The sequence below is a fragment of the Dendrobium catenatum genome, unplaced genomic scaffold, assembly GCF_001605985.2.
Source record: "Dendrobium catenatum unplaced genomic scaffold, ASM160598v2 fragScaff_scaffold_99, whole genome shotgun sequence".
Taxonomy (NCBI): domain Eukaryota; kingdom Viridiplantae; phylum Streptophyta; class Magnoliopsida; order Asparagales; family Orchidaceae; genus Dendrobium; species Dendrobium catenatum.
The window spans coordinates 11,068-33,471 of NW_021318561.1; the positions used below are offsets into that span (position 1 = coordinate 11,068).

At 37.2% G+C, this 22,404-nt stretch overlaps 2 protein-coding genes across 5 annotated transcripts in view; one reads left to right on the forward strand and one right to left on the reverse strand.

Moving 5' to 3' along the window:
* Nucleotides 1-7,537: 7,537 nt before the first annotated feature.
* Nucleotides 7,538-15,130, forward strand: LOC110096130 (transcription factor EMB1444). Of its 3 annotated transcripts, XM_028696947.1 has the most exons (12): nt 7,538-7,579; nt 7,692-7,809; nt 7,930-8,375; nt 9,623-9,829; nt 11,318-11,396; nt 11,488-11,529; nt 11,650-11,709; nt 11,941-13,002; nt 13,112-13,216; nt 13,648-13,785; nt 13,868-13,993; nt 14,066-15,130. In XM_028696947.1, the coding sequence occupies exons 3-12, from the start codon at nt 8,275-8,277 to the stop codon at nt 14,132-14,134; spliced, it is 1,989 nt and encodes a 662-aa protein (XP_028552780.1). In that variant the 5' UTR covers nt 7,538-7,579; nt 7,692-7,809; nt 7,930-8,274; the 3' UTR covers nt 14,135-15,130. The 3 variants fall into 3 exon arrangements, with proteins under 3 accessions (XP_028552780.1, XP_028552787.1, XP_020677563.1); XM_020821904.2 differs by lacking the exon at nt 7,538-7,579 and having other exon boundaries at nt 7,624-7,809; nt 13,115-13,216; XM_028696954.1 differs by lacking the exons at nt 7,538-7,579; nt 13,648-13,785; nt 13,868-13,993; nt 14,066-15,130 and having other exon boundaries at nt 7,615-7,809; nt 13,112-13,556.
* LOC110096128 (BTB/POZ and MATH domain-containing protein 3) overlaps nt 15,004-22,404 on the reverse strand; it is a 29,489-nt gene continuing 22,088 nt past the window's right edge. For both annotated transcript variants that reach the window (XM_020821900.2, XM_020821901.2), the window contains one exon: nt 15,004-15,444. In XM_020821900.2, the coding sequence (XP_020677559.1) occupies nt 15,245-15,444 (200 nt within the window). In that variant the 3' untranslated portion in view covers nt 15,004-15,244. The remainder of the gene's footprint in view (nt 15,445-22,404) is intronic.

The following is a 22,404-nucleotide window of genomic DNA, read 5'->3' on the forward strand; positions in this document are numbered from 1 at the left end:
CACCTATTTACAAGCTATGCCACTCTAGAAAATCTATAAATAGAACCCTGGGGGGGCTTAATAAAAGGAAGCAAGAAGGAAGAGAAAAAGAAGAGAGAAAGATTAGGAGAGAAGAAACTTCTTCTCGACCACCGCCGCCGGAACTCTACCCGACTTCCGAAGTGACGCCGGAATTCTGTCCGACTTCCAAGTGACGCCAGAATTCCGCCCGACTTCCAAGTAACGCAGGAATTTCGTCCGACTTTCAAGTGACGTCAGAATTCCCCCCGATCTCCAAGTAACGTCGGAGTTCTCCCCGGCCATCGACTAACGTCAGACTTCTACCCGACGCCGAACCTTCATTCGTCGCCAAATTTCTACCCGACGCCAGACTTCTGTCCGTCGTTAGATTTTCGCCGGACATCTATCTGATGCTGGGTTTCTGTCTGTTGCTGGATTTCTACTTGAAACGATTCTCCTGACTTACGTCGCCCACAGACAACAGTCCTTTTGACTTACATCGCCCACCCACTACGGTCCTTCCGACCTCCATGGCCCGCCGATTACTGTCCTTCTGACTTACGTCACCAACCGACTACAGTCCTTCCGATCTCTGTCGCCCGCCGACTACTGTCCTCCTGACTTACGTCACACACCGACTATAGTCCTTTCGACCTCCATCGTCAGACAACGGTCTATATAACCACTGTCGCCCGCCGACTACGGTTCTTTTGACCAAACGAACATGTCAACAGTGATTCTTTGTATTCCTACCATGTAATGCATTCCGTATGATGTACATCAAGCCAAAGTCTTCCCCCAAAGAAGGGCCTCATTTGTAATCGACAAGAATGCTAGTGGATTTATTAAAACTGGGCTAGGCCCCGTGGTTTTTCCCCTGTTTTATGTGTTTTCCACATAAAAATTCTGGTGTCTCCTATAAATGCAACACACTCTCTCTTATCTGATTGCGTCCGAATTTTCGTACAACGCTAAGACGCTAAACTTTATATTTCTCTACCGCCGCCAATACTCCTAGAAGCAACAATATTTATTTTGCAAAAAAGAAAGCATTTATATTTTATTTGAAATCAAAATGATATTCATATTTAACTTTTTTTCACTGAATTATGTGTTGATATGTGAATTATATGACTGTAATAATTATAATTAAAAACAAATAAATACTACAAAATTGTAATTAGACCGTTTATTGAATGTTTCATAATTCTGGAAGAGAAGAACGAATTGTTTGGTCCACATGAGACCGTTGATTGATTTATTCATAATTCTGGAAGAGCAGAAATATGATAGAAAATAACACAAATCAAAATCAAACTGCTAAAATTAACTGTCAAAATTGATTTGCTCAAAACTCCACTATGGTGTATTTCTGCGTGTTAGAAAATGAGAGAATTTATCATTTTAATTTTCAATGATGATGCTCAAAATTAAATGTAATACGAAGGATATAAGATTTTGATAATATGAAAAGAGAGAATGGAATATAGGTCAATTCAAATAGCTTCTGCTAATTATAATTTTCAATTTGAAATGAATAGGTCTCGTTTAACAAAGATGGATCATGATCATGCCTGCAGGAGAAAGTCTTTCTCTTGGTGCAATGTTTAGGGTTTAGCATTAATACTTATGAGCAAATCATGAATCATGTCCATGCACAGGGGCAGATTTGTTTGTTCACCATCAAAATTTTAATATATTACTTTTATTAGGGGTATTTTAGGTATTTGAGAGAAGGCAATTTGTTGTTTTTCCCTAATGACCCAAAAAAAAATCGGAGTTGCCTGTAATAATTTTTAATTTATTAATCATAATGCTTTTGTGACCCAATTTGATGATGATATTTTGTAAGAGTTGAATTTCCTTCAAGAGCGTAAAATAAGACCAATCAATCAGTAAATCTATTGCACGTATTTCAAAGCAAAATCAATGGCTAAAAGAACTTATGCATTTTGCAATTCTTTGTCTAAATTATATAAACAATCTCCCCACCTAAAAAAAAGAAAAATGAGGTTGTAGGGGATTATCCCTCTGAGTTGGCATATAATCAAAATTTATTGAATTTTAATTTCTGAGTATTCAGAAAACATAAATTAATTCTCGAGAGCAAATGTGAGTCTTAACTCAAAATCTAAGATTATACGTCTATCTCCCTCTATCAAATAAATGTCTTTGACTTATAAAAATATATATATATGTTCCAAGTAAAACTTTAACAATATATATATAATAGCCACAAGAGATTTTTAAAACTTTTTTCTCGTCACAACTCTATATCAATTTTAACAAATTGGATTCATGGGATGGCATAAAATTATTAAATGCTATTAATATTGTTGCGTCATAGAGTATTCACGGCGGTAGAGAAGTATAAAGTTTAACATCTTAGCTTTGTAGGAAGATCCATCACGCAATCAGATGAAAAGAGAGGATGCAATATTTAAATAGACATCAAAATTTTTACGTGAAAAACCCCTGAAAAAGGGGAAAACCATGGGGCATATCCCAATTTGAATGAATCTACTAATCAAATGAAGCCTTTTATTGGGGGGAAGGCCTTGTCTTGATGTAACAAATATACATCATACAAAGTGTGTTACATAGTGGAAACAAGAAGAATCAATATTGATGTGTTTGTTTGGTCAGATGGATCGTAGTCGGTGGGTGACATAAATCAGAAGGATCATAGTTGGCGGGCAACGGAAGTCATAAGGATCGTTGTCTAACGACGAATGTTGGAAAGATGACATCATGTAAAAGTCCATTGATGGACAGAAGTCCATCATCAAATAGAAGTTCAACGAATGTCCAGCGACGTTTAGAAGTCCGACGTCGGGTAGGAGTCTGATATTAGGTAGTGGTCTGACGGAAGTTAGGTGATCGGCAGAAGTCCGACGTCGGGCAGAAATCCGACGACGAGCCAAATTTCAACATTGGGTAGAAATCTGGCGATGGGCGAAAGTCCCATGTCGGATAGGAATTCGACGACAGGCAAAAGTTCGGTGTCGGGTAGGAATTCGATGAGGGACGAAAGTTTGGTGTTGGGTAGTAATTCGGCGACGAGCGGAGGTCCAACGTCATGTAGAAGTTCAGCATCAGGTAGAAATCCGGCAACGAGTGGAGGTCCGACATCTGTTATAAGTCCAACGTCAGTCGATGACCATGCATAACTCCTGCGTCATATGACATTCAGAAAGAACTCCGACGTCGATATACTACCAGGTGAAAGTCTGGTGGAGGTCGAGGAAGAGTTTGGTGAAAAGAGAGCTCTCTTTCTTCTCTTCCTTTTCTTCCTTCTAAATCTTGCTTCATTGCTTAATTCCAGCGTCAGTTGGTTATCGGGCAGAAGTTCGACGTATGTCGGTTGCCGGGTGAAAGTCTGACTGTGGTCGAGGAGAGGTCTCTTCCTTGCTTCCTTCTCTTCTATTCTTGCTTGGGCCTCCTCTTCCCCCCTTTGGGGTTCCTTTTTATGAGAAATGAAGGGTCTATTTATAATTTTTTGAGAGTGACATGACCAGTAAATATGAAGAAGATCAGGGATAAATTGGGAGTGATTTGAATGTACGGCCGATGTTGAATCCCTTGATTGTGGATCATTTATTGGGCATTTGAATGTCTTAATGATATCAAAATTCAACGATCTTATGCTCGTTGGATTGGTCTAGTCGAGCCGCTCAATTTGACTATAAGTACACCATATTTGGAAATTATTTGGTAATCCAAATTATAGTTTGAACCCTCCAAATGTGCTTTGGGTCTTTGATTTGGACTCATTTAAGCTCGAATTGGAGTCGAATTTGTTGTCATTGAGTTTGTATTTCCAAGACGTTCAGTTTGATTGTAAGTTTGCTGAAATCATAGTTCAAATGGTCTCCAATTTAATTTTTGAAGTTTCCAACTCAATTTTTGCCTCGAGATTCGTGTCCGGTCAAGATAATTTTTCAATGATATATAAATTTTTTTATAAATATTCATATAATTATATAAACTTTTTTTTTGGAACGGAGGTATCGGTCCGCTGCCATGTCAGCTTGTAACGCGCTTGGCGATCCACTAATCCCTCGGCCCAGCAACCAACTATATAAACTATTTGACTTATTCATCTTGATAAGTCTCTATCATTGAATAAATTTTTATAGGAATTGACATAAATAAATTCCAATAATAATCTAGTAGAAGGCCTCTGAGCTGGCCCATTAAACATAGAGTGAAAGCCGTCCCAAATGAAGCCTAGATATGAGGCCATCTAATTTAATTAATAAAAATCTTTTAAAATTATGATCAAAGTTTAAATTCCTATTAAAACAAATGTGTGCTTTTACATTTTTTTTCTTCAAAATAAATAAAGAAGTATACAATACTAATATAAATAAATGACATGAAAAACTTTAAGAATACATTAAAGTTTTGATACGTCATCAAAAATTGCTTTGATCAAACACGAATCTCGAGGCATATTCAAATTGAAAACTTTTAAAATTTAATTCGGGATCATCTAAACTTCAATTTCAGCAAACATACAATCAAATTGAACATCTCAAAGAGACGAACCAAACAACACCCAAATGGGTCTGAATCAGGGGCCCGAACCATATTTGGAAGGGTCAAAGCATTATTTGGATGATGAAATGATATCAAAATATGACATGTTTCTAGTAAAATTGAGCGTGTCGGCGAGACGAATCCAACGAGCCCAAGATCTATGAATTCTGACATCGTTAAGGCACTCAAACAGTTGAAAAACTCTATACGATCGGGGGAATCTATACGAGCCATCCGATGGAGCACTTCAAACTTGCCCTAGATCTTCTCTAGATTTACGGGGTGTGCCGCTCATAAAAATATATAAATAGACCCCCACTCTCTACATGAGGGGGACCTTTGGGCTGAAAATTGGAGAGGGCTCTGAAGCTTCATAGGTATGGCACCACCGCCTGACCGCCAACCGCCGCCAGTCCTTCGCCCGGCAACCGACCACCGTCGAACCTTTGCTTGGCCGCCGTCCGCCGCCGGACCTTCGTCGGATCATTCCTTGACAACTGAACTTTTACATAAAAGCCGTCGAACTTTCACATGAACTTCGCCAGACCTTGGTGCTCCTTCGGAGGCCCACAGAGGCCTTTTATTGGAGGGAAGGCCTTGTCTTGATGTAACAAATATACAACATACAAAGTGTGTTATAAGTGGAAACAAGAAGAATCAATGTTGATGTGCTTGTTTGGTCGGAAGGATCGTATTCGGTGGGCGACATAAGTCAGAAGGATCGTAGTTGGCGGGCAACGGAGGTCATAAGGATCATTGTCTAACGACAAAGGTTAGAAAGACGACGTCAAGTAAAAGTCCAACGATGGACAGAAGTCTAACATCGGATAGAAGTCCAACGAATGTCCAGCGACGGTTAGAAGTCCGGCGTCGTGTAGGAGTCTGGTATCGGGTAGAAGTGACGGAAGTCCGGTGATCGGCAGAAGCCCGACGTCGGGCAGGAATCAGAAGACGAGCGGAAGTTCATCATTGGGTAGAAATCTGGTGACGAGCGGAAGCCCCATGTCAGATAAGAATTCGACGACAGGCGGAAGTTCGGTGTCTGGTAGGAATCTGATGAGGGGCGAAAGTCCGGTGTTGGGTAGTAATTCGGCAACGAGCGGAGGTCCGACGTCGTGTAGAAGTTCAGCGTCAGGTAGAAATCCGACGACGAGTGGAAGTTCGACGTCGGTTAAAAGTCTGATGTCAGTCGACGACCATGCATAACTCCTGCGTTATATGGCATTCATGAAGAACTTTGGTGTCGGTATACTACCCGGTAGAAGTCCGGTGGTGGTTGAGGAAGAGTTTGGTGAAAAGGGAGCTCTCTTTCTTCTCTTACTTTTCTTCCTTCTAAATCTTGCTTCCTTGCTTAATTCTAGCGTCAGTTGGTTATCAGGCAGAAGTCCGACGTATGTCAGCTGCCGGGTGAAAATCTGACAGTGGTCTGGGAGGGGTCTCTTCCTTGCTTCCTTCTCTTCTATTCTTGCTTGGGCCTCTTTCTTCCCCCATTTGGGGTCCCTTTTTATGAGAAATTAACGGTCTATTTATAATTTTTTTAGAGTGGCGTGACCAATAAATATGAAGATGATCAGAGATAATCTGGGAGTGGTTTGAATGTACGGCTAATATTGAATCCCTTGATTATGGATCATTTATTGTGCATTTGAATGTCTTAATGATATCAGAATTCAATGATCTTAGGCTCGTTGGATTGGTCTGGTCTAGCAGCTCGATTTGACTATAAGTACACCATATTTGGAAATTATTTGATAATCCAAATTATAGTTTGAACCCTCCGAATGTGCTTTGGGTCTTTGATTTGGACTCATTTAAGCTTGGATTGAGTCAAAAATTTGGTGTTGTTGGGTTTGTATTTCCGAGACGTTCAGTTCGACTATAAGTTTGCTGAAATCATAGCTTAGATGGTCTCCAATTTAATTTTTGAAGTTTCCAACTCAATTTTTGCCTCGAGATTTGTGCCCGATCAAGATAATTTTTTGATGATATATCAAAAATTTTATAAATATTCATATAATTATATAAACTATTTTACTTATTCATCTTGAGAAATCTCTATCATTGAGTAAATTTTTATAGGAATTGACATAAATAAATTCCAATAATAATCCAGTAGAAGGCCTCTGAGCTGGCCCATTAAACATAGGGGGAAAGCCGTCCCAAATGAAGCCTAGATATGAGGCCACTAATTTAAATAATAAAAATCTTTTAAAATAATGATCAAAGTTTAAATTCCTATTAAAACAAATGTGTGCTTTTACATTTTTTTTTTCAAAATAAATAAAGATGTATACGATACTAATATAAATAAATGACATAAAAACTTTAAGAATACATTAAAGTTTAATAAAATATTTAAATAAATTAACGTTGTGTGAGATTTAACTGTGTTCAGTACAATAAATTTATTCACAATAAACAAAACCAAAGTTGAACGGCTGCATAATTACCTAACCGAGGGATTTCAAATCCTCCGCCGCTGCTTCGATTGGTCCTTTGGGTCAATCAATATTCAGCCAATAAGGAAGTTAAAACCTCTTTTTCCCTTCGCCTTCTTATTTATTCCTAGGTCAAATCCTTCAATTAATCTCATCACTAAAAAAAGACTTTTTGGAGCCGTTCCTCTCTTCGGATTATCCAAAGGCCATCGACTAATTAATCATCTTGCGCGGGCCCCGCTATAATCTGCTAGGATCTCCCCACGCGTCACAAACATCCACGTGGCAGTGGTCCCGCCATTCCATTGATTTGAGAGACGTGAAGTGCTGCCCATTTTTTTCAAGCTGCTTACGGTCAAAATTAATTGGTCATTTTAATGGGGCTGTATTGCGTTGCATGTGGGCCGGGCCGCCAATCGGGTGGGTTAATTTATCTTACGTGTCAGAGGACCACTGAAGTTGCATTCGGGGAAGTTTTTTTTCCCGCCAAGGCGCTCATAAAGTTCAGTTCCTGGCGGTTTCGAGTCCCAACTTTCGCGAATACTATAAATATGTGATCAACTTCTCTTTCAGTCGAATTAGGATTTACAAGAATCAGGGTAAATTCCGCAGACAAACTTCATCTTCCGGCTCATTGTTTTTTTTTTTTAGGGTAGATTTTTCATTGCTGATTTTGTGTTTCTCTGGATTGGATTGTTTTTAATGTTTCAGATCGGCGGATTCTGTGCTGGATTTTTGGGACTGAAAAACAAAGTTAGCTGATAATTAGGTCGGAGAGTTTTTGTTTCCTGCAATACATAGTGTCCTCTGCTCTGCAAATTACCGAGAGGTAAGAACCAACAGTTGGAGTTGTTGCAGGAAAGAAATCATATGATGAATTCCAATAAGAAATTCACTTTTCTAGAAGAGGGTCCCGATTCTGATCTTGCTCTATTTAATTGCTTGTTAGGGGATTAGCTGTGTCGAAATTGGTTTTAGCAGTTTTATGCGAAGTTTTGGTTACCATCAGTGGAAGTATGATTTCCTTGAGATTTGGATTGGCTTATCCCTGTAATAAGTGTACGTGATTTGCCTGTCTTGCATGAGATAAAAGGGAAACACGATATCAGAGGAGAAAAAAATTAGAAATGAAGGGCTTTCTGCAGCCTGGCTTGGAAGAACCGCCTATGAAACGCAGAGCCGAATTAAGATGGAAACTGGCAGGCCGTGGATCCTGCAGAGGCAACTAATGAAGCATGATGGTCTCTGTCTTGCGGCTTAAATTTTTATTATATTTCTCAATCTGGAACAATCTATGGAAACTTTCACTGGAATTAGTCAATTGCTTAGAAATCTGTGTCACGGCAGCGTGTGGAGTTATGCTATTCTGTGGAAGCTTCAAGAAACGACCCAAATGTAAGTTTTCATGGCCATTTGTTTAGAGAATCTATAATTACTAATATATTCAGTGCGTTTGTGGACTGATCCACTCATCTTATTTTATCATTACTGGGTGGTTCTGTGCATGTATAGTATATAGACCTTGGATATTCGCGGTGGTTGTCAGCTAGTCAGCCTAGTAAGAGTTTTTAAAATTTTGGTCAAGCTCAAATGTAAATTTCTTTTTTTTTTTAGATCAGACACATTTTTTTAGGATTGTGAACACTCCTATATTGAGTCAATTTGATCCTAGCTCAAATTTGGCTCAAAATGCAACTCAAGTAAATCTTAATTAGAGCCTAATCTTGCTCGTTGATATTTATTCAATTTATATTAGAATCAATAACCAAAATGAATTTGGACCAAATTTCTATTTTTAATACAGATTCTCATTTCTTGCAAGCATACATAATTAAAAAGATATATTAAAACATAAAAGCATACAATCATACATTCATTCATATAACTATAATTTGATCCCAACTTGAGATAGCTCCATTTTATCCAAAACTTGGATCAATCTTAGTTCAATTGAGCTAAGCTAGGCTTGATAATTTGGTCGTCAATAGCTCAATCCAAACTTAAACCAAATCAATTTTTTTGTGTTCTTCAATTCGAAGTCTAAGCCTTATTTTTTTTGAAAACATACATGTTTCATTTCCACCATTTCCCCAGCATGTGTTGATTTATTTTAGTTCTTGTAGTTTTATTAGTAATAAGTTTTGACTTTCTCATGAATTTTTAATTAATTTAAGATTCTTTCTCAATTCTTCTTATGCATATAGTTTTTTCCAAAAAAAAAAAAAAAAAAATTTTCCAAAAAAGCTGTGTCGCTGTGACATTGTAGTTAATGTAGAACTTTTTTGCTCAATATTTTATGTTCTTTTGCTCTTGGATGTCTGTACTATGACTAATTTCCTTGGTCGCCCTAAATAATTGGTTCATTTTTGGAAGACAGCATGTCTCTTTTATTTCAATTAGTATGATTTTTAATGAAACATGGGTATGAAATTAGTATTTTTTATTGACATCTTAAACTAATTATTAAGACCCAATTAAAATCCTTTTTTTTTTTCAAATTTCATTTCCACATCCGGATCTCTAGATTTTCCTTTCTATGTAAATGTGAAACCTTGATCACTGGTTCTTAAAGTTTTTGTAGAAATCTCCAAAATATTGAGTCTTTAAATAATTTTTAAATACTTTTTTAATTTTATTTTCAGGCTGTTAGCCGGTGAGGATGCCTATGCTAGTTCTATAAAGTCACGTGTTACTATGGAATATGCTCCACGCACAGGATTCTACAGCAGTGATCCTGTGGTTACCACCTTTGGCTGCGAAACCAATGCTCGAATTGAAGATATTCCTGCCTTTTCCATTGATGTTGTGATTTCCAACATTTCAAGATACTGTTACTTTCTTGGAGAAGGGTATATTGCCTTAAAACTCATTATTACTTGTTCATAAACCCTTGTCATAGGATACTCAAATGAAACGAGGCATGTATTTGGATATTTTTGTTAATTTTTCATGTGGCTGCCTTTTTTTTCTTATAGAAATTTATTTGTCTTGTTTTTAGTTTCAATATCTTGTTTAAAAACAGAAGTGAGTGATACGAAGGATTTATTATTTACATATTTTATAACATAGATTATGTGTTTGATGCCATTGATGTATCTATATCACAACGGCTAAGTATGAACAAGTCATGATCTAAGATTGATAAGTTTCAAAAAGATTACGCTATCAAATTTTACTTGAAATGATTCAACTTGAGGGATACATAGTATGTGCTAGAAACCTAGACATGTATGATGGATTTTTCACTGCCAAATTGGGGAATGACAATTTTGATAGTAATGGATTATTTCATATTGGAAATGTAAAGATATAGACAGGTAAACTAGGAGGAAGCGTGGTAGAGGTGAAGGTGATTGGACCTGGAAGACTTTGGCTTCAATAAACTTACTTTTTGTAGTCTAAGAAGAGGGATGAGTATGAATATGACATTGCTGGCAGATGCTTGAGTTGGGTTTCCTTGTAATCACTCTCAACTTTCTGTATCCATATCTAACAACCATACTTCAGAAGAAAAGCCAACTCACTCTACCAAGAGGCTCTAGTGCCAATCTGAAAAAGGATTTCTTATATTATCAATCAAAGAGACAGACTTTTTGCTTGAAGGCAAAAGAGCTGAATGCGGTAAACATTGAGAAATCCATCTTGACTACAGTTAAATAGTTTAACAAGTGATCTAGAAACATTTTGCAATACCAGCTTAACCTTTTGGCATGAAACATTTCTAGTATCAACTCCACTTTGCTATATTAAAATTAGATGCAATGATGAATTATTCAGGTGTGCAGCTAAACAAAGGTGTGTTTTAGTAATTTTTTGACTTATTTAACAACACTTTCTAAAAAAGCCTGCAAATTCTTTCCTGATAGAGGATCTGCAATATTACTGCTTGATTCATATTTCTTATATTATACACGATTAACTCAACAAAACTTTTTGTGCTGCTAGCTTGCTATCTTACGTAAGTACTTATATTTGTCTCTTCAAGTTAATATTGTATTGACATGTTACTTTTAGCAAAAGCAATTTGCTTTGGATATAGAAGTTACATGTTATATTGCATTTTATCCAATCTGCAATTCTTATTACAGCACATTCTCTCTCCCTTCTGCCTTACTTCTAATGTTTCAAATTTAATTATATATTTTACGAATAATTTATGTGAAAGCTCGAAAAACCGTTTAAAATAGACTGCTTATAAGTGATAGCAGGACCTGGAAGACTTTGGCTTCAATAAGCTTACTTTTTGTAGTCTAAGAAGAGGGATGAGTATGAATATGACAATGAAGCCTTTTTTCCCGATGGATAATGTTAGACTTAATAGGATAGTACTCTTGCAGGATTGTTGGTATAACAGCATCATCAGAAAAGCATAAGTGGATCTCTCTTTGGGAGTTGAACTCTAGGTTACTCTTGGAGGTGAGCTAGTAGCTTCGATAATGTAGAAATTAGCAATTGATTTAACTTCAATAAAAAGTCCAGGAATTGACGCTTTTCTGTCTGTTTACAGTATCCAGAAGAAATGCAACTCCAAGCTGCAGCAGGAATTAAGGTAGTTTTAAATTCGCCTTATCCTTTGCGCCTTAATATAATGTGGCCATCTTTTCACCAATACTTGTCCATCAGTGCCGTTTCCTGTGCTTATCGATTGATTTTATGCATCCTTTTGCAGACAATCTTACTTGTACCTGTCCTTCCTTTTGGAGTCGTGCAACTTGGCTCTTTCTTTGAGGTGTTTTTCACCTCTCTCTACAATTTCTTGCAATTGTCATGAGCACTTAAATATTTAGTTTATATCATCATCTCAAGATTTAGTAATTTCCTAGATTATTTGCAAGATCCATTGTTACTATGGATAGTAGAGCAAAGATTAGGTTGCTTCCACTGTGACCTAGAGGTCATGGGTTGATTGTGTATGCTACATTTCTTCAATTCCAGTGATTAAATCTTGGTATATCATCAGCTCTCTGAAGATTTTAAAATGGTGGCTCAAATCAAGGACCTCTTTTTATCCTCTCAGTACACATTGGAGGTGCAGTCTATTTTTTCCCTTGAGGCAGACGGTGACATCGCTTTAGACAGGCCTATGATACAGAAATATTCGGCCTGTTTGGCCACAGCCACTGAGTCTATTGATCCATCCAATTTTAAACCAGTTGATATGCAAGATTGGACAAATCTTAACTGTGATGAAACAACTGGGGAAGAGTTATTACCGCAACTCATGGTTCAACCCAATGATCAGTTACCACAAGTTGGACTGGGTGCAGATTCTTCAGAGGAAATTATCTGGGATGAAATGTACAACGAACTGCTCTCAAATTTTTCCATTGAACGGGCTATGATTAATTCGTCTATCAACACAGGAAGTGCATTGGTAGGCGATCAATCAATTCTTTCTTATCGTGATGAAGAAACAGAAATGATTCCAGTCATCGGCAACTGGTTGGCTCCTGATGATCTTAATCATATCGAGGAGTCATATCTGGCATTCGGAGAAGAGTCAGATGGCATATTTTTGAATTATCCCGGCGAAGAAATTCAATTAAGCTCCCCAGCCGAATTCCAATCGCAATCAGAAGTTAATGAGCTGACCAACCCTTCAAGTTTCCTCCAAGTACAAGTGCCTAAACCAGTTGAGGAACCTGCTGCAATTATGAAAGATAACAGAGCAGATAATTTGCCAGATGATAAGCATTTTGAATCATCTGGATATCGGACTTCTTCCATAACGCAATGTAAAGATGGAGATTTGTTGTGTTCGGAAGTTTCAATTCCTGGAATAATGCCGTCAGCATTCTCCAATACTGAAGGCTTCACAAGCCATCTCATGAATGTTCAAAATAGCTCTACTAATATCCCTTCATCAAATGATGATCAACAGGATACTATAGAACAAGAGCTCCATAAAAAAAGTAGCAAACAAGGGAAGAAAAGAGGATGTGGAGGGTCAAGGCCTCGGGACAGGCAGTTGATCCAAGATCGTATTAGAGAGCTGAGGGAGCTGATCCCAAATGGATCAAAGGTGATATTGGAAGCACTATTGCATGTGAATCAAGAGTAATTTCTATTTTTCCCCCCTTTTTCATCGTCTTATACTAATTGCATAATTTCATAAAAAAAAAAAAAAAATGCAGTGCAGCATCGATGAGCTTTTGGAGCGAGCTGTTGCGCATATGATGTTCCTTCAAAGTGTTCCAGTCCATGCTGAGAAGTTGAATAAATCCAAAAGAAACAAGGTAGTTTACATTCTTCGCGAAAAGTCAGAACTAACTTTATTCGTTTCCCGAATGTCTACCCATTACTGGAGACTTTGTTGGTGCTGACATATGGGCTGTAACTACAAACAGTGCTCGCAACGTACTTCTTCTTTCATCCATCAGCAATGTGATTTAATTGATTTCTTACATGCCCTTCTACTTTGTAATTTACAATTTGAATTCCTGGGGCTTAGCTGTATGATTGCCATGCCTATTTTCTAAAATTGATATTTGAAATCGGCAAACAGAACGCCATTCGTGGATGTTTGTACAGGCCCAAGCTAATTGCCGTGGTAAATTGGGTTACCATTTCCGATCACAGAAATATGAAGCAGTTTCATTTTTAAGCTCAAAACGGTTAAAAAAAATAATATTTTTTTGATCTAATTGAAACTACAAACAATATACAGGTCGGCACATATTCAAACATTTATGAGAAGTCATTGCCCCAAAACGAGTCGAGTTTGGTGGGCGAGTTGATAACTAAAAGAAACAATTTGCCAGTGATAGTTGAGAATCTTGAGCAGCCAGATCAAATGCTTATAGAGGTGAATGAAGATATATTTGTTGATTTAGTAAATTATGTATATTATACAGGCGATGCTGATTTTGACGCCGCATGCGACTCAGATGCAATGCAGGGATTATGGGCTCTTCTTAGACACAATGCAGGCATTTAAGCGCTTAAAGCTGACAATTGTGGAGGGCACTCTTCAGAGCATGTTGACAGAGCAGTGGGCTCATTTCATTGTACAAGTAAGAAAACGCTGAAAATCCGTTGATTGGCCTTTTATTAACCTTTGATTCTGACTCATTTCTATTGATTAGGTACCAATTGGATTCAATCGCATTGATATACTTTGGCCGCTCATGCAACTATTGCAGTTCAAATTTTAAGGATAGCCCATCCCTTACAACGACAGAGATTAATTATAAGTCCATCAATTTATTGAAATTTTAATGATAGGCTATTACAATGAAACATAATAATCGGCTGCTGCCACTCATGCAACTAGGATTATTATTCTGTTTGAGGATACCTGATAACGTCCAGAGATTAATGAGAGCACACAATATCATTTTTTTACTATATACCAATTCTATGTACTAAGTCAGGTGGCGTGCTCTCATTTGTCTTGAGATGATCCGGTGTCTGTATAGAATAATTTTTATAAGTAGGCACCGGAGTATCTTCTCTTTTTTTGCGGCTTAAGGCATAAGAGGGATAAAAGTTTAACATAATAATTAGGAAAGTTATTATTATTTATAAAATTTTGCTCAAAGAGTTCATAAAGGCAATTTCTGCTGACATTTACTTGCATTTAATAAAGGCCAATTTTGTATTGATCTTGAAAGTAAAAAATATGGATGTCTTTCGGAAAAAATATTGCATTTTATTGTTAAAGGTACGCAGAAGAAAGAAAAAAATATAGCCTAAATGAGAAAATTAGAATATTAAATCCTAACAATTCTGACCCGAATTGAGCCACCTTAATTTGAATCGATAACACATCTCGAAATAGAACTATTTAAAGCCCCAGCTTTAAACAGCACGGACCAAAATGTCAACATAATTCTAGTTAGTATTAAGAATGAAATTACTAAAAAAAATAAAGAGATATTACTCTCCAATAAATACATTTATTAAATAAAGTGATACGCTTCTAAGTATAATTGAATCGTCTATAAAATAAAAGTTTAAATAAATTTTTTAAGAGTAGCATTTTACTCCAAGAATGTTTCTTGGCTGAAAAAACAGTTGAAACTAGATACCAAACGAGAGAATTATCCACTTTCCCCAACAGTACCTATCAAGTAATTCAACTAGCTGGGAGCACAGTTCTTTTTTCTTTTTTTTTTACACATACAAAGACATAAAATTCAAATAATATTGAAGAAGCCGCTTTCCTCGGAGAAAAAAAAATAAAAATAAAGTAATATACCATCAGAATGATTAGACAAATCCCTGTGAAGAAAGCAGTAGTAGTGAATAGCTGAGATGGATAGCTAAAGGCGTCTCCGAGTTTGCCTCCCACTTGAATCCACACCACCATCGGTTATATTAAGAGCAATATTGGTGGTAGCAGCACGTTTCCTGCTTGCAGGTCTAGAGTCCTCCTCTACCACAGCTACAGTTGCTAAGAGGTCAGATAACAGCGATGGGCACGACTGCCCCAAATACTCGAACCCTTCAGTCTGCAGCACAGCTGCAAAAACAATGATTGTCTATGCAATAAGAGAAGAAGACAAGTCATCAAAAGAGGAACTAACACTTGTTTCATTTTTCTTAATATGCTATGTTTCGATTATGAATCTAAAGCCATTCCTTTAAGCGGCGTTATTTTTTGTTCCCTCTGTGGACAATACTAACATGCAGGTCGTCTGCTTGCTTGGGATCCCAATATCCCAATTAGATTTTCAAGGATTAGACAGAAGCATTCAGATATTTCTGATTCGCTGAAGAGCCCTCCATCACACCTCCCTCCCGCCCGAATTCTCATGGTTGATGTTCGATAAATTACAACTAAGCCTATTAAAAATGCTCGTCATTCAAGAACAGGCTTGTAATGAACTCCATAAAAATAAATCATGGTCAACTCATTTTTTTTTTAATGAGCCGAACTCAAATAGATCTTGTTTGACTATGTTCGGTTTGTTATTGGCTCGCCATTGATTAGTAGATAAATAACATGACTATATAATATTCGGCTCATTATTTGTTAACGTTCATTTGTTGAAATTGGCTCATGTTCAACTTGAATTTCAACAAGCCGAACACAAACATGATGCTCACAAATAATTTTGAATATTAGCTTATTTCAAATAAACAAAACTTCAAATGAGCTAAACACAACAAAATCACAAGCTCACGCAAGCTTGGCTACTTAAAACCCCTAGTTACAACTATTGGGCCAGAGGATTTTATAGGGAATGTAGTGAAGTTGGAGAGTTCTGATGAGAGGAATGGTAGTCTTTATTGTTGTTGTCGCCACAAAGTTCAGAAATAACAAGGAAATTGTTAAACCGGTTAAGCCGGTTATGCCTAGATCGACTCTATTTTATCAGAGGCAAAACAGAAGTTCCGCCCCCTTCTGCATGAGGTCCAGCAACCAGCAATTAAGAATGAATTAATACTATTTAGGAGGGAAAAATTCAAAGGAGGGGCTGTTTAGGGATTTCTTTTTTTTTTATGCTTTTAAGTGGGATGTTTTTCCTAGGGTTGGGTCATCTTTGATTTTGGGCTAAAATTAGTTTGTTCAATGGTTTGTTTGGGCTTTAGCTAGTAGCTAGAGATTGGGAGAGCCAGATCTTTCTCTCGAATTGAAGATCCATTGTATCTTGTTCTTTTGTTTCCCTAATTTGTCAATTATAAAGGCTTCCTCTACATTTTCCATGTCGTTGTTCTTCTAATTCGTTGTTTGCCTTTTTGCTAAAAATCAGTTTCAGCCAACTAATTTTTTTTTTCTATTTTTTTATAAGTGTTTCCTATCAAATTACTATCAAAGAAGAGGAGCTTGATGTGGCGGCCTTACTTATTGGGCCAACATCTCATAATCAGGACAAACCAGAGGAGCTTGAAGTATCAGTCAGAGCAGAGGATGGTGATTGAGGAACATAAGAGGTTGTTGTCAAAGCTATTTGGCTATGACTTTGAGATCCAATACAGGCAAGGGATAAAGAACAAGGAGGCTGATGCGTTGTCCAGATATGGAGGAGAGCTCCAAAAGTTAACCATATCATTACCATTGATGTTGGATTGGGGGGCTAAGAGGAGAGTGTGCAAGATGAGGAACTGGGAAGGATTAGAGCAGATCTATTAAGGGATGAGAATAGCCACCTTGGCTATTCCCTAGAGGGGGAGAGATTGATGTACCAAGGGAGGTTTGTGTTGCCTCAGACCTCGGTCCATATTCCACACGTACTTGTCAAAGGCACAAAATGACGTGCAAAATGGCACATGGAGATTGACAGCAGAGTTGCATTGGATGTGGATGCATAAAGATGTGGAAGGGGATGGTGGCTAGATGTGAGGTATGCCAATTGAACAAGTACATGGCCATGGCTTTAGGAGGTTTACTTCAACGTCTAGCTCTACCAGACAGGGTGTGGGAGGAGGTCACCATGAATTTTATAGATGTGTTACACTGATATGAGGGGTTTACAGTAATTCTAGTGGTAGTTGATAGATTGAGCAAGCATGCTCACTTCATTCCCCTACACGGCAATGACAGTGACAACGACATTCATCACAGAGGTGGTCAAACTACATGGGACACCAGAGTCTATAGTGTCATACTGAGATTAGGTGTTCCTCAGTCACTTTTAAAGGGAGTTGTTCAGGCTGCAGAGAACAATATTGAAGAGGAGCACCGCTTATCACCCTCAGATAGATGGGCAAATAGAGGTGATTAATAAGAGTTTAGAGACTTACTTGCTATGTTTCGCTTTAGAGATATCTAGGTTGTGGGCCAAATGGCTATCATGGACAAAATACTGGTACAACACTTTGTATGATTTGACTTCCTAGATGACTCCTTTTAAATTGGGAAGGAATCCATCTCACCTGGTTCATTTTGGGTAGAGCAACACATCAGCTTCTTTAGTGGGACAGTACTTGGAGGAGAGGGATAGAGTGTTGGAGGAATAAAAAAGGCATTTGCTGAGGACTCAACAAATCATGAAGCAGATAGATGGGCATAAGAAGGACATCCAATTTGAGATGGGGGATATAGTATATTTGAAGCTTCATCCTTACAGATAAAGGACGATCGCTAACAGGAGAAACGAGAAGCTGGCACCGAGATATATTGGACCTTACGAGATATTGGAGAGGATCGGAGCTGTGGCTTATCGATTGAGGTTTACCCTGACCGCTACCATACACCTAGTGTTTCACATTTCACAGTTGAGGAGAGCTATTGGGGATCATGCAGGTAGTTCAGAACTACCCGTGACACTAATAGAGAACTTGGAAGTGGTGTTGGAGGAACCCCTAGAGCTTAAAGGGGTATGATAAAGAGAAGGTGGGCTCAAGGAAATGCTGATAAAATGAAAAATCCTACCTGACTATGACAACACAGGGGAGCCGTACGAGAGAGTGAAGCATCAGTTTCCATCCTTCCACCTTGAGGACAAGATGGGTCTTAGGAGGGAGGTTTTGTTAGACCGGTCACTGGACCAGTTCTGTTTTATCCGAGGAGGAACAAAAGTTCCGCCCCCTTCTGCGTGAGGTCCAATATCCAGCAATTAATAATGAATTAATGTTGTTTAGGTGGGAAAATTCAAAGGTGGGGCTGCTTAGGGATTTCTTTTATTTTTTAGGCAAAAATTAGTTTGTTCTAAGGTTTGTTTGGGCTCTAGCTAGTGGCTAGAGTTGTATCTTGTTCTTTTTCTTCCATAGTTCATCAATCATAAAGGTTTCCTATACATTTTCCACGTCGTTCTTCTCAATTGTTGTTTGCCTTTTTGCTGAAATTCAATTTAAGCCAATTATTTTCTATTTTTTCTACAAGTATTTCCTATCATAAATCCCTTTAAAAGCTTTTATTTTTATCGAGACAAATGCATTTTCTTTCATTTAGGCCTTGTGTTGGATCAATTTTCATTATAAGCCATGGTTATGTTAGTCAAGTTAAGTTGTAATGATCGTATATGAGCTTGAGTTAGCCTAGCCAACTCAATGGACAAAATAGCCCTCCATTTTAACCTTGTTTGACCAAATTGTTTGTTGACTCTCATCAAAATAAGTTCACCTCACCTCGTATTGCCACATGATGTGGATGTCCCCCCACTTTTCTTCTCATAAAAATCAAAACAAACCATTAATAAACCTTGGAAATGTAGTACATTCAATTCTCCATCTTGAAAATTACCTTCATGCTTTGAAAACTTGTGAAGCCTACTCAAAACCCACTCCGCTCCCTCCCCATGCCATGGATGTCCTCTCCCTCCTCTCTCAACCTCTTTGGGCAACTCCTATGATGCATCAACACTTCTCCACAAAGAGCCGTGCAGTGTCCGACACGTATCTGACATGACACACGTCCGACACGCCTCCGACAAGTGCCGAACACGTCAAAAAAGTCTGATTTAAAAAATATTAAATACAAATTGAATACAAATGTCGACACGCGTCTTAAATATTTTATAAATTTTTTTAAATATAGTTTTTTTTATTTAATTTTTTTATTTAATTAAAATATAAAACGAAATTTCATATTTTCTATCCACAATACTAAATCAATCGTCTACACTCAACACCCAATTCATTGAATATTCTCATTTTTATTTATCTTTGGTGGGTCGCAACTTTGGTTTCACAATAATGTCCGATGTCATCTCAACATCGACGTCTAATATCTTTCCAACATCGACATTTCAAAACCATCTCAACATCAAAATCTAATATTTTCTTGACACTAATGCTCGACACTAGCTATTTTTATACCACAACTTGACAGCTCATCTTTGTCTGACGTCGTTTTAACATAAGCGGCTAATGGCCTCTCAACATTGATGGCAAATACTCTATTGAAATCAACGCCAGATACTTATTGTATAATATCGATGCCTGACTCCCAACAACAATGTTGTCTTTTCTCTCAATGTCTGATACACAACATCGATACCTGGCTCTCAACATCATAATATTAATCATTTTAAGCACAATTTCTAATTAAATGACTTATTATTTCCAAATTATTTATAATATTATACTTTATTCAATTTTATACACTATTTTTAAAATATAAAAAATTATAATATTGTGTCCGTGTCCTATATTTTGAATAATTGACGCGTCCCGTGTCCATGTCGTGTCGTATCCGTGTCGCCGTGTCTGTGCATCATAAGACTACTCTTGTTTTAGTCTATATTAAGTGGTCATTGTCTTAATATTTCCTCATGTTATAAAATGTTTTGTTAAAGATTGAGTATGTGGCAACTATGATACTTTCCACCCAAGAGGACTTCTCTAGTGAGAGAGTTCATGATCCTAAGAGGATTTATGAGGAAGGAAGAAGATAAAAAAGATGATGAATTGCTAGAGAGGTTAACTGTGTTGCGACTTAGTTTTAAAACCTATGCTTTTATATCATGTGAATTTTTGATGATACCAAAATATTATTATGTTGATTACTGTTTCTCCTAACACATATTGAAAAAGCTGTGCTTGTATTGTTTGTGTGTACTAACATTTCCGGAAAAATATACTCCAGACTGCCGAAGACTTCAAGACAGATTAGATTATGATTTCTTGTAATTGAAGTCTGTACCTTTTTCTATATTTTTTAGTCTGAGAGAATGTGTGATTGTAATTGGGTAACCGTGCGCACACACACTGGGGTAGTGAGTCAAAAATTTTATTTTTAAAACTAATCGTACTGAACGATTCTTGAATCGTACTTGACGATTTGACCTGAGTGTTCCTCCAGAAAGAAGTTAATCAATCATGCCTTGGAAATTTCTTTTGTACTATTTGTATTGTACAAAGTTGGATTCGTACAAACGATGTTCAGAGTATGAAATTGATACGTACCAGTTCGTCCCGAACGAACTCACCATTTTCTGAACTGTTCGTGCTGTACGAAATTAGTTTCGTATAGACGACGTCCAAAGTATGATGGCTCATCCATGTTCGTACCATACGAAGCATGATTTGATTTAAATAATTTGTATTGTACGATGTAGGGTTCGTACAGACGACGACCAGACTACGAAATGGGTTTGTACATTATCATACAGGATGAACCTGTTCATTTTTGAACTGTTCGTACAGTACGATGTCAGTTTATAAATACGACTGCCAGAGTACGAAATAAGTTCATACAGGATCGTACAAGGGTTTTTTGAACTGTTCGTACATATGAAGTATGATTGCATTGTAAGATCCAAGTACGTCCAACTTGAAATTTTCAATTTTCTGGACGGTTTTTCTTGTCCTTTCTATATATGGGTACTAAAAACTGACTGTCAAAACTTCTTCTGCTAATTTTCTCTTGAGAGTAAGAGTGAGAGTGTTTGGGAGTGAGGATAGAGAGATCTTGCAAGTGAAATTCGTGAAGGATTCACAAGGTTGCCCAAATATGAGAATCTCTTTGTAGTTTCTTCAAATCTCTGCCCTACTTCTTTCAAGACTTTTGAGAGAAGATCTTTGGAGAAGTGCCGGTACTCTGCCGTCACCAGGAGGGTGAGAAAGGACGTCGGTACTCTGCAGTCATCAGGAAGATTAGAAAAGATGTTGGTACTCCATCATCACTAGGAGGGTGAGAAAGGACGACGGTACTCTACCGCACCGGGTTTGGTGGAAGAGAGGTTATTGTAAGGGCTTCTCTGCCTTGGTTAACCTTGAGGCAAATCTTTAGGTCTAACAACCTATTCGAACTTTCAAACTGCACTTAACTATGCTTCGCCTACATAAGTGTCAACTCCCATACAGTTAGATATCCTTGTATAGCTTGCTAGATCTCCACTTTACAATTATAAGGTTCAGAAGACTTGTTTAGGTTAACACTACTCTTATTCAGTATTTAAAATACAACTTCGTTATTGTCTTTATTCACACTAGGAATCAAGTCCCATACACTCATAGGTGAACTTCCTTTCCTTCTGCAATGCATTCTAGCTTACTTCCATATTGAATTTTAGTTACATTCAGCATAATGAATTTTAGTTATTTTCTGCATTGCATTGTAGCCACATTAGTTGCCAATAATAAATGTAAGATGATAAAACTAACGTTGAAAGATAAATTAATAGTTTAATCTGATATTAAAGACTATTAATTACTAATTAAATATTAGGATAATAATTTAATTAGTAATATACTTCAACTGCTTGAAAAACAAACACAACATGATGAAATAAAAATAACTAGTCTAAGTAGATAACTACTTAATAATCAGAGTTGTAAATTAACTTTAAAACGAGGTTAATTAAATGTTAAAAAATGATTAGCATATTAATTTAGCCTGATTATGTGTAAGTCATTATATTCCCCAGAAGCTCATATCATCACAATTCACAAGCATAACTTAGCTTTAAACTCACTTCAAATATAATTTGCTTCCACAGCTCATCAGCTTTAAACACCACATAGTCTGTACAAACTAACTTGTTAGTACTATGTTAAGCATCAGATTTCCTTAAAAACATCATAATGCAAGACA

Excerpts from the sequence above, each read along its gene's own strand:
- LOC110096130 (XM_028696947.1), top strand. The coding sequence starts at position 8,275 with ATGGAAACTTTCACTGGAATTAGTCAATTGCTTAGAAATCTGTGTCAC. Across the intron at positions 9,830-11,317 it reads TGTTACTTTCTTGGAGAAGG|GATTGTTGGTATAACAGCAT; the intron begins GTATATTGCCTT and ends GTACTCTTGCAG. Across the intron at positions 13,003-13,111 it reads TGATCCCAAATGGATCAAAG|CAGTGCAGCATCGATGAGCT; the intron begins GTGATATTGGAA and ends AAAAAAAAAATG.